This window comes from Sitophilus oryzae, unplaced genomic scaffold (assembly GCF_002938485.1).
Source record: "Sitophilus oryzae breed Bouriz unplaced genomic scaffold, Soryzae_2.0 scaffold_249_pilon_pilon, whole genome shotgun sequence".
NCBI lineage: Eukaryota > Metazoa > Arthropoda > Insecta > Coleoptera > Curculionidae > Sitophilus > Sitophilus oryzae.
In genome coordinates this window covers 645,770-658,550 of record NW_022146806.1, presented here as the reverse complement: position 1 = coordinate 658,550, position 12,781 = coordinate 645,770, and the positions used below count along the sequence as shown (strand labels likewise).

Sequence of the window (12,781 nt, the reverse complement as noted above, 5' to 3'; positions counted from 1 at the left end):
AAATAACATTTGACAATGTTTGGCCGTGCCTTCACCGTCGCACGGCCCCGGCCCGTCACGGTGTACCGTGAATCATCCTTTAATGGTTCTCAGGATATTTGGAATCGAAATAATCAATACCTATCATCATTGACAACATTTTCATTCATGAACATGTTGACAAGAAAGCTATTGGATTGAAATCATAAATTTACAATGTTTGTGTGCCAAAGGTTCAAAAGAAACTCCCTCATCATAATATTTTTAGAACAAAATATCTAATCTAAGGTTTTGCACCCCAAAGTATTTGCACCAGGCGCCGCGCCGCCACTGTATAAAAAGTAGTATCAATTTTAAAATTAAATTAAAGTAATTTTTGTTCTATTTCAGTAATAAAATCCAAAAAATCGAAGATTTTTAAGAAGGGTGAGCGAATCAATTTTTTATTGGGATTGCAAGATACAAATTTGGAACTTAAGACAGAAAACAACACCGTAGGTATACGGTTCTTTGCTTTTTTATTGTAATTCTAATAACATATTAACAAATACTAACAACATCTAACTTTACAGGCCTATATTAATATAGAAATAGAGTTTACACATTTTCTAGCCAAACGCTCACTTAACTTTTTCAGAAATAACAGTAAAATTTTCAGGTAAGTCCAAACTTCCTAGAGAACATCACTAATACCGGGGGCGTTTCAAAAGTGGCTCACCCCTATAACTTTTTTGTTTTTTCAGATAAAAAAAAACGAGATTTGGTATGTTAGTATATGACATAAATTAGGAATGATTGAAGTATTCAATCATTTTCAGCCACTTCCTGTTTCACCAGAAATAACTACAGCTTTTGATTTTTAAATGACACTCTCGTTTTTTTTTACTTTATTCGATAGAAAATGACAGTCTGAATAGAATGACATATTATATGTCAACTTTTGACATTTTCGCTTAAAACAAAATTGCACTTTAAAATCCAATCTAGGGTGCCATGACTGTATTAAAAACACTAATTTTTAATCAAGGGCTCTCGATTTTTTATCTGTAAAAATAAAAAAGTTATAGGAGTGAGCCACTTTTGAGACGCACCCGGTATACATGATGTGTCTTAAATTTGTATAAATATTTTAACTAGTAGTATATTTCAACCCCACACACGTGCCTTTGAATCCATTTTCAAAATGTAATGTTAAAAATTCGTTTATGCCTCTAAGTGATAGATAATTTCACAATAATATTTTTTTTAAGTCTGCACAAGATATCGAACTGGATATTTAATATGCTCATCTTTCACCACAATACCAAACAATACACCAATTTACAAGCTTTATATTAACTAAACCTGTATAACTAAAAACATATAGTATTTCTCTGATAAGTTTCAATATTCTGACCTCTTATCAAATTGCAGAACAGCAGCACCTTTCGCTAGAGTTACACAACCAGAAGAAACAATTAAATCCATAAAGCATTACCACATAAAAATACTGAATGCTAAGAAAAACCCTTTTAAAATTACCAAAGAGGGAATAGTATATGTGTCTGATACCGAAGCTTTAAGAGAATCTCCTGAATTTCTAAGGTAAAAAAATCGAATTTCACTGTTTTTATTAATTAATACAAAAATATAAGTCAATAAAAGGTTATTTTTAGGATGAATATATCTTGGCTGAAAGTAAATACTACAAATAGTGAAGAAGTAGTTGTCAGAATAGTCGAAGAACCGACAAAAACTTGTGAAAATGTTACAGACTGGACTTTTTGTTCACATTTTCCTAATCAGAAAGAATGTACTAGTAGAGATTCGTGTGCTTTGGGTACAGGAGGAGCTACTAATGTCGAAAACCGGTACAGTAATCTGTTATGTCAACCTTTAATTCCATTTATTTTCTAATTTGCGACATTTCAAGGTGTTCTGGTGTTTACCCATTTTCCCCACAGAATCTGCATTTGCCGTTTTTCTCAGCTTCAGCCTACTGAAGTGTTCGTTGAGGAGACAGTGTTCTGATAGAAACCCCGTGACAATCCGAAGATTGTTTTTACTTAAATGAAGGAAAACCTTTAATTTTTCTCGGTCGTAAGTTCTGACGAACTTTTTCTTAGTCTCTCTTTGTCTTAGACCGTTGGAGGACACCCATGCATTCCAAGTTACGGATTGAGTCTTCCAGATTCTTCAGTTCCGCTCTCAATTATTGGTTCCCGTTTGGAAAACAGAACGTTTCTGGTCCAGTTAGCTCCTTCGCTCCTTTTCTAGCTAGATCATTTGCTTTTTCATTGCCTTCTATCCCTTGGTGAGCAGGCACCCAGAGTAAGAGGACTTTATTTTCTTTGCCTAATTTGTTGAGCTTCTGAGGCATTCTTTGACCAACTTCGAATTAATGGTTACTAGGTCGATCGCGTTTAGTTCTGCTTGACTATGGAATAGGATGGCAATTTCCTGTTTTCGATAATTCCTATCTAAGATAAATTGTACGTATTTTTCGATAGCGTAAATTTCTGCTTGAAGGATACTGGTGTAGGTGCCCATTGGTTCGGAGTATTTAGTTTTCGGCCCAAATATTCCTATCCTATATAAAGTATAATGTCATTGGCAAGTGCTACCTTCTTTTATCAAATATTTAGATTATCATTAGTTCTCAATATTAAATGTGTCGTCCTGTGCCGGAAATACTGTTACTTGTAAGTTGTAAGGCACTTTGTGCTTGTCGCCTTTCTATGTCTGCACCAAGTCTCCTATCCCTGGGCCCTACACCAGCTTGTGTCGGTCCTTGTTAGAGTTGGTTAGCATGGTTCCTCCAGTTCTAGCTATGCTTTCGTAAATAGAAAATGTCGCTTCCTATCTAGAGCCTCGCATTGACATATTATGTGCTCTGCTTTCAGGATCTTTATCGCAGGGTCTGCAGCAATGACTACCTTCATACAGATTGAGCTTGTTTAGGTAGCACTTAATAGCCATATGTCCTGTTAAGGGTGCCGCGACCTTTTCTAATTTGAAGTTCAATAAAACACAAGTTTACTTAATCGAGATGAGTTGCATAGAGGCCACTAGCTTTTTAATTTTAACAGCCGGGTGGTCGGGGTTCAAAGATATTAATAAAAGGGCGCCACGAGATTATACTCTATGAACTCGGCATAAAAGATGTTACTATTAAGTAGACTTCAACACTAACCTCGAACTGTTGAGTGCAACTACCATGAACTTCAAGTCTTACTATAATTATTGGAACTTAAGTGACTCTAACTTAACTATGAGACTAGACTGTAAATAATACTACTAAAAATATTTAAGCAATTTATTAAAATATTAGGAAGTTAATATATAAAGAAAATTATGAAATGTATGTGAAATAAAGTAGAGTTTAGATCTATAAGAACAAATGAAAAATGAAAATGGTCTAAGTTATACTAAAACTAAGACGTCATCCCCCTTAACTTAAACTAAGTATGTTCTAAGGGCGGAATACAAATAGCAAACTAAATCTAACTAATATCTAAACAGTCTTACTCTAAGTATTGAAACTACTTGTCAATTCTTCCGGCTGAGCTACGGTGTATAGCTACAGGATGGCTACAACAGGGTACAACAGCTCGGTGTACTGTCACTGGAGCCTGTCAGCAAATGTACAGGCAGGTGTAGGACTTCAAAAGGTGACATAAAAACCCTAAATAACATTGGTTGTCTTAGAAAAGAGCCTCAATTATAGAACAAGGACTAGCACAACGTGTAGGAGTTAATAAAGGTAATAAAAAAGGACTAATCAAATCTGAACTTTACCTTAACGAGGGTTTATGATGTCCAACGGGTACCTCTACACGGACAACAGGAACGGATGGAATTCTGGACTGTTCTGTGCTACGGTCTGGATCGGTCTTCTTGCTCTACAATTACGAACAACCAAATAAGATTTAAGAAAGATAACACTCAACTAATCTTACTACACCACGTGGGCGTGGAAAAGTCGAAAACCAGACAACAATATGAACAAAAATCAGTTGAGCATTGGCTTAGAATAGGCAGAAGAATTATAGTATACCTTGGAACGTCTCGGGGACTTCTTGAGCACGTGGAATCGGGATATCGGTCGGAAAATTTGGCTATTTTAATCCCGTTGCGGAAATTGGTCGGCGGTCCATAAAAATCATCAAAATCCAACCACGTCTCTGACCAAATGTGTTTCGGAAGCCTTAAACCTTCTCTAGGAAGACCTGCTATTCACCAACAGGGAATGCTTCACGAAACGGCAACCAGTTCTTCACGACGATATTCTCGGTCGGGGAGTACACAAGAAGCAATGCCAGGATTCGGTTTCCTTCACAAAATCAGATTTCAACCGGAAATCTCCCTCCAGGATATAGATAGAGAACTATATATCTCGACTAGTCCCACTCACAAAAAGGCATAAATAAAAAACGATGTTCTAGAATATTTTCCAACAGCCATGTTGCATATCCGGTCAATGAACGAACTTAACTCAGAAATTCCACAATTAAAATGAACGAATTGCACACTGCGATCCACATAAAAAATAAACGATTTAACTACGAAATTTTATCTGATAATTATAAAATTTCAATAACCAAAACAAAGGATAAATAAATCCAAAAACATCTGATTTGATCTGACAGTGACAAGTGACGGACAGGATGACCAAAGATAAAGAGAGGTCGACAAAAATTCTAATGCTGGGCGGCCGTTTCCAGTGACAATATTGTTGAGCTGTAGCTGTATAATATCGCGGTGTATATCGGGTTGATAATCGTAAAATTCCAAATAAAATAATATTTAACAATAAAATTATAGTAAACATGATGCAAAAATAATAATTACTTGCGATAATTTATGAGCTAGCACATAGACCGGGAACAGGGATCGGAGTGTTTGGGCCGAGAGCTAAATACTCCGAACCAATGGGCACTTACCCTAGTATCCTACAGGCAGAAATCTACGCTATCGAAAGATGCGTACAACTTATCTTAGATAGGAACTATCGGAAACAAGAAATAGCCATCTTGTCTGATAGTCAAGCAGCGTTAAAAGCGATCAACTCAGTATCAATCAATTCGAAATTGGTCAAAGAATGCATAGAGAAGCTGAATAAATTAGGCAAAGAAAACTAAAGTCCTCCTACTCTGAGTGCCTGCTCACCAAGGGATAGAAGGCAATGAAAAAGCAAATAATCTAGCTAGAAAAGGAGCGAACACTCCACTAACTGGACCAGAACCGTTCTGCTTTCCAAGTGGTAACCAACTCAAGGCGGAACTCAAGAACTTGGAAGATTCCATCCGCAACCTGGAATGGAAATCTTGCAACGGTCTAAGACACTCGAAGAAGTTTCTGAGGGCTTATGATCAAGAAAAATCACAGATCTTCCTGGGTTTAAGTAAGAACAATCTTCGGATTGTCACGGGGTTTTTAACAGGACACTGTCTCCTCAATGAACACCTCAGTAGATTGAAACTAAGAAGAAACGGCGATTGCAGATTCTGTGGGGAAGATAGGGAAACACCAGTACACCTCATCACTGAGTGCGCCGAGACGACAACCATTCGTGCCATGAATTTTGGTACGACTGATATTGGAGATGGAGAACTACCCTCTATAAAACTGTCCCAGATACTCGCTTTTGTCAAAGCCCTGGGGCTGTATGATGAGTTATGACTCAAGAAAGGGGGACACAATGGATCTGTAAGGTCGCAGTGATTAACCCCACTCCCACTCATTCTAAATTCTAAATTCTAGCTAGCACATAGAGGTCGTAGCGATGAAATTTAACTGTTACAAGGGATCTGTTATAATTCGCATTTTATTCTTGCTGAGAATTAACAGTTTCTTTATAGATTTAGAATTACTTCTCTGGATGAAGGTATTGCTATGCATTAGCCTCTGTTTGTTTCTCAGTGGACGATTGTTATTAGTTAATATACAGTTTATTTTAGTTCGTTCAAACTTTATATGCATTTTTACATTTTTTGTAATTTTCAAGATTAATTTTCCTTTCTAAATTAGTCATTACTTAATTTCTGATGCTTAATGTACTTTTCTTGATGTTTTTTTTTTCTTGAGAAAAGGATTAACATAAAAAAATGCGCATATCTACATTTCAATGGTGAATAATCTTGAGTTAATCATCCTATAAGAAAAGCACACTCAGTTGAATGAAAGTTTAGGTCAAAACAATTTCCAAATTTTTCTCTCAAAAAATAGCCAAATCTGTAACATTATTTTTTTTTATTTGTTAACCTAGATTGAGCAGCAACCTATAGTTATATTATCCGTTTAGTCATCTCCCTCAACCTTCCTCAAAATATATTAAGTTTGATTTAAAAACGCAGTACTACATTTTAATCATCACCATTAATCATTCTTTATTATTCCGAACAGCTGGCAGTGCATTGCATAACACATAAATATGCAGAAAAATTACATTCAGGTGTTCAGTAATGCAGACGTATAATGATGCACCGTATCCATGTTTTTTTTTTTCTGTTATTTTAGAATTAAATTTTTTGTTAAAAGGTGTAACAATGAACAGTTTTTATGTATCTAGGGCTGGACCACAAAGATGTCTATGGCGAGGTGATAAAAGTCCAGATAATCACGAAAGTCATATTTACTCTACTTGTTCAGCCGATACAAAATACTGTCCTGACGGTATATGTGACTCTTTAGAGGAACTAGATGTAAAGAGAATTTGTCCACAGGATTGTTCCAAAGGTAAATAATAATAATTATGACCTTTTAAAAAATAGCTATACGGATCTGAAAATAAATTGCCTTTAGTGAGGATTCCATTCCACAAACTTTTTAAGCTTAAAAGTAATATCACAGATTAGGTATCCTATAAGTATACAGATAAAAATCTCGTCCCTAATTCGTGGTACGAAAATTGTTTTTTATGACGATGTGCAAACGAGTCAAATTTCCTGTACGCAAAAATAAACTCGCGTAAAATAACAATAAACAGCGTAATAGAGAGATATCGCTAAACCGAATAGCGTGCATGGACGTTAATAAGGCCAGATGTTATTTCCTTCATGTGAGGTGGTATTAACTCTCTTCATTTATAGTTATCGGATCGGAAAGAATTCTGATCGCGTCGCGTCCGCTATTTAAACTTAACCTAACTTTGAATTTAAAACTTTGAAATTGTTTTGTTTACTAGGTATTTTAAAACTAAAGGGCTAAAGTGCTTGTTTCCAGTGTTTTATTGTTCAACGTCTACCAATAGGTTTAGGACAACAAGCAACAAATTCTCTTAGAAGGGCTAAGTCGTCATCTGCTGTAAACCTAAGACTCTTTATAGGTTCTTTAGTATTGGAAGAGGTGGAATCCATATTTTGGGCCATATTTATTTAATTAAAACTAATCCCAGTTACTTAAATATCAAATTACCTAATAAAACTAAAGCAATAATTCAAAACAATTCAAACATAAGCTAAAATAAAAGATCTCGCCGGCCGGCTCCGGTTGTCAAATACCCGCACATGCCCATTTAAGCAATTTTTAAACGTTATCAGAGGTTATTTAGCAAGAGCGCTTGGTGTAATTGATCCGCAAATTACGTCAGGAAGTAACTTTATTAGCAGGTGTTGCGTTGACTCGCGCATATCGTAACCATGATAAGGTACGCGTAAATACTGGATGACGCTATTCGGTTTTCCGATATCTCTCTAATAACTGTGTCGGTCAGGCGCTGTGCACAATTTTAGAGGCCATAAGTGGGCGTGCTATGTGCGCAAACTAGTCACCTAACTAGTGCCCGATTCCGAAAATTCGAACCACGAAAAACAATAAAGAAAAAACAAAGATTATATTCTGTATAATCTGTGGTAATATCATAACACCAAATCCTTGTATATGAATTCCAAATTCACCAAAAATAAGGCTCGTATATACAGGGTGATTTTTAACCTATACGCATAAACTAGGGAAATTATTGCTGATGACAAATAATGAAAAAAAATGTCAGTAAAATATTTTTAGATTCTGAAATAATTTGAGTTTTTTTTCACAAAAATTTATCAACTCTATCAGTAAATGCACATTTAGTGGAATTTACTTTTTTTGTTTTTATTTCAAATAATTTGTTATCTCCGTAAATAAAAATATTTAGTGCACATTCAATTTAATGGAATTTACGTTTTTTGTTTTTATTTCAAACTAGTTGAAGTCAAACTAGTTGAAGCCTGGCACATCCGCCACGACATCAGGAAAAAAAATACTTATTTTTTTTAATTAAATGAAAAACAAAAAATTCGGCGACGACAGTTTTTAAAAGAGCCAATTAGCTTTCTAGAGCAAGTCGTTACTTCAGTAGAGACGACACAGTTAAACATTAACATTTTATATACATATGTAGATAGTTTGTTATCTCCGCAAATAAAAATATTTTACTAACTTTTTTTTTTCATTATTAGTCATTATTTGTCATCAGCAATAATTTCCCATCTTTGTGCAATATTTTTTTGTACAATATTTTCACAGATTCAGTTTTCCCGGCAACAGTCAACGAAGTAACCAAGAAAGGCATAGATAAATGTAATGGAATCTTAATTTGCGAACAGAGTTGTTTGTGCAAAATAAATTTCAAAAAAATGCTTCTGGCATCAGGAGTATCTAAGGAAAAACCTAAACCTTTGGAGAACAAATTTGTAGGTAAGAATCGGAAATAGATAGTTTTAAACTACACCTTTTACTAATCAAGGTAGTCAAAAATATGATTAAAACAATAATGGTAGTCATAAAAACATCAATTTTAATCATTAAAAGTAAATAGATACTTTTAATAATAAAAGTAATAATACTAACATTGTTAGCATATTGTGCGTCCAGAGATTACATTACACCAAATATGCTTTAACCATTCATTGTGGTAAATGAGTCAGTGATTTCAACTATTATTGTATTGTTTCAGAAGAAACAAAATGCGGAGCCGACTGTATTGTAGGCACTGCTGGAGGTTTGCTACTTCTAGTGTGTGTCATAGCTGGTTTTGTGATAATGTGGAAAAGAAGACACGGAAAGAAAATAGCTGAGAAATATATAAACAGTGGTCAAGAAGCAGAGACACCTTTTTCAGACTACATAGACAGAAATACGGAGCCTATGGTTTTGAATTTCAATATATCATCACCGTTGGGACCAGGCAATGGCAATTTTGTAAAAACAAAAATTGAGGTGAATAAACTCTCTCTGAAACTATTTTACAATCATATATGTGATATACTTTCGATACAATTGTGACAAACTTTTTGTAGATTGATACAAAATGGGAATTCCCACGGGATCAAATTGTAATCGACCAAATACTTGGAGAAGGTGAATTTGGAAAGGTCCTGAAAGCAAAAGCTTTCAATATAGCTGGAAGACCAGGTACCTACATAAAAAATACATATTACAATTCTTAAAAGTGTACCTAATAATTCAAAAAAGAATGTTTTTTGATTAAGTTTTTTTTATTTTGTTTAGGTTACTCCTTGGTAGCGGTCAAAACACTTAAAGATGATGCCAGGAAACAAGACTACAACGACTTATACTCAGAATATCAACTTTTAAAAGAAGTGTCTCATCCCCACGTCATAGGATTATTAGGGATTTGTTCTACTAGCGATGGTCCGTTGTTTGTCATTATCGAATATGCGGAATTCGGATCACTGAGGTAAATAAAATACTGAATATCTTCATATACATCTTTACAGAACAGCACAGTATAATACAATCCAATAAGTATGTTTCAAAGTTTTGAAATAAATATTGTTTCTTTTTTAATAGGAATTATTTGAGGAGGAGTAGGCATTTGCTCACAAATGCTGAAGTGGCCGCCATTGAAGATAGCACAGACAACAAAGTCGCAGCCAGAGATATTTTGTCATTTGCCAGACAGATTGCCAGCGGAATGTCATATCTTAGCGACATAAAAGTAAGAAAAAATAGATATTGTCATTTTCGTCATTTTCTTTCATAATCCTATCTAAAATATTACATACCTATTGATCGCAGCAGCCAAAGGTTTATTACCAAACCAAACCAAACACCTTTAATGTGTCTGAAATTGAACACGTTTTTTTATGGATATTTATTAAAGACTTACTTTAGTTATCGACTCCAGAGAGATCAGATCTCTTTATGTACCTTTAGCTTTTCAGAAATCTTTATATTTACGATCAAAAAAAAATGGCGTTAAGTTGACTTAGAAACGACAATCGATGACATTCCCCATATAATTTTACATATAAAATGGCAGCGATTCATTTCATAGCCATCGCTGACGCCGTTTTTTCTTTCGATTATATTTTATAACTTATCGTTATTTCAGTTGGTTCACAGAGACTTGGCTGCCAGGAATATACTTCTAGCGAAGAATAAAGTTTGTAAAATTTCGGATTTTGGTTTGACACGTGACATTTATGAAGATAATGCTTACTTTAAACGAAGTAAAGGCAGAGGTAAGCATACATAGTAAAACTATTAATATTAAATATTACTTTAGTAAATGTAGATTTTCATTAGTAGCTTTTTAAAATTTTCAAATTGTATCATTTATTTTTACTTTGACTTTCTCATTTTATTTCCCTTACTCATCTTGCTTCTATTTTTTTTTTTCATCTTCTTTAGTTCTGGTGGGTACCTGTGTGAAAATAATCTTCGTTGTCATCTTTTTCTAGAAACATTCTGGCTTTTTTTGTTACTCAAATTCGGAGGAACGAACAAGAAATTAAAAAATTGACAAATGTTATTTATTTTTTACTGGGTTTGAAGATTAGCACTTTAAAACAGAGCTTCAAAATAAAAAATGGCAGATTTTGACTAAATTTTTTAACTTTTAAAATAAAATATTGTACCTACTTTTTGATTAATGGTGTGGTTGTAAATAAAATAGAATACAAACCACGAAGGAAAGTTTTCATTACTATCTCGAAATTTAGTTATTCTCTTGACAGTGATACCTAAGGCTGACTAAGGTCTGTCCAACGAAAGGATACTTGACAGTGATAATTGTTGTCTGTCGTATTAATTCAAAGGTAATAGTATTTTCTGTCATTTTTTGGATGTTGTCTGTCCAAATCTTCCCTGACTCGCTGGACAAACTTCATGTAACATACTAATCGGTTCAATACCATTAATCAATACTGTAATGATTACAGTACTGACCTTTACTTTTACTTTACTTTACAGTTTTAATTTAGATTTTTTTTTATACAGGGTCAGTCTTAAATAAGTGCAAATATTTTTAGGGTTAGGTTAGCGACCCCAGAAACACGATTATGAGGTTTCTTTCGCGAAAAAAAAATTTTGAAAATTTGGGATTCTTTGAGAAATTTTTTTTTAGTTTTTAGTTAAAAAATATAATTTGTTGATAATATGGCAACATAGGTAGTAGATTAAATTTACAAGAAAGAAAATCCAGAAAAGATCCAGGGGTTCTCAAAATTTTAGCAAAAAAAATTTTTGTTTATATTTTCAACGTAAAATATCTCGGTTATTTTAGATTTATTTGAAAAACGGTAAAGAGAAAATATGTTTCCTTTATCGAGATCTACCAGCCCTGAAAATATTTGCACTTACTTAAGACTCACCCTGTATTACATAAAAATTAGAACAAAACTAAAGATAAAATTACATGGCTTTTAATTATTATTGTACAATAGTTCCAGTAAAATGGATGGCTCCAGAATCCTTGGCAGACCACATTTACACCACCAAATCCGATGTGTGGAGTTTTGGAATACTAATATGGGAATTGGTAACTTTGGGAGCTAGTCCTTATCCTGGATTACCAGTTCACAATTTATACAATCTCCTAAAACAAGGATATCGAATGGAAAGGCCCCCAAACTGTTCCATAGTTTTGTAAGAAAATTTTATTTTTCTACTTATAATATGATATGTATCTATATTTTAATAAATCATTGTACAGGGTGAGTCAATGATAAAGTAAAGTCCATTATCTCATTTGCTTCGAGGTTTACAAAAAAATGTTTAATATAAAAGTTATAGGGAAGGTTAAGATACACATTTTAAAATTATTATAGAGTATACAGGGTGCTTCAAAAAAGTGTGGCGGATATAACATACGTTTTTTTAAAGGCAACACCCTATTTTTTATTTTATTTTTAGATTCTACGTAACATTTTATAACTTTTTTATATATAATGTTATATACCTAAAATTAATAGTTTTTGAAATATTTAAATTTGTTTAAACAAATGTTAAATTGCAGTGTGGTAAAAGATTGCCAGTAGTACCATTGTTTCTGAAGTTGGAATACCAAAACTTGGTATGATAGTTCTATAGAGATTAAAAAGAAGATATATGTTAAGATATTTTAGTTAAATGCTACAGGGTGTTCTAAATATATTTATGAATTTCTAAAAATTAAGAAATTTCTACTACTTAAAATTAAGAAATTTCATTTTTTTTAAATGGTACACCCTATATATTATCATTTTTTCTGATAGATTTTACAAAACTCTTCAACTTTTATTATGTCATATACCTATTTTTATTAGTTCGCGATTTATTCCATTTTTTCTATTTTTACCCATATTTTTAATACAATTGCCCTATAACATCATAGTTGCCATGACAAAAAGTAATAATTATCACAATTTCATGTCCGTTAAGCTAGTTAAGAACAAAATTTGAATTTTAGTTTAATTTGTTGTAATAAGTATAAATGGTAGAGATAATAGTTACAGATTTTCTTCAAATGAATTAGTCAATGTGACTGATATACACGGACAAGCCTAGGAAACCACATTTTTTGGTTCATTACTATATATTATATAGTACTTTGCTA

The 12,781-nt window shown here is 33.4% G+C and overlaps 1 protein-coding gene across 2 annotated transcripts in view; it reads left to right on the top strand.

Annotated features, from left to right (window-relative positions):
* The window catches only part of LOC115884423 (proto-oncogene tyrosine-protein kinase receptor Ret-like), a 94,284-nt gene that overhangs the window by 76,037 nt on the left and 5,466 nt on the right, over positions 1–12,781 (top strand). The window contains exons 7-18 of one of the 2 annotated variants that reach the window (XM_030902988.1): positions 370–473; positions 552–637; positions 1,393–1,563; positions 1,635–1,829; positions 6,530–6,696; positions 8,467–8,637; positions 8,897–9,159; positions 9,240–9,354; positions 9,451–9,640; positions 9,754–9,901; positions 10,298–10,427; positions 11,631–11,832. In XM_030902988.1, the coding sequence (XP_030758848.1) occupies positions 370–473; positions 552–637; positions 1,393–1,563; positions 1,635–1,829; positions 6,530–6,696; positions 8,467–8,637; positions 8,897–9,159; positions 9,240–9,354; positions 9,451–9,640; positions 9,754–9,901; positions 10,298–10,427; positions 11,631–11,832 (1,942 nt within the window). Of the gene's footprint in view, positions 1–369; positions 478–551; positions 638–1,392; positions 1,564–1,634; positions 1,830–6,529; positions 6,697–8,466; positions 8,638–8,896; positions 9,160–9,239; positions 9,355–9,450; positions 9,641–9,753; positions 9,902–10,297; positions 10,428–11,630; positions 11,833–12,781 lie in introns of both variants that reach the window. The other variant, XM_030902989.1, reaches the window with a different exon arrangement.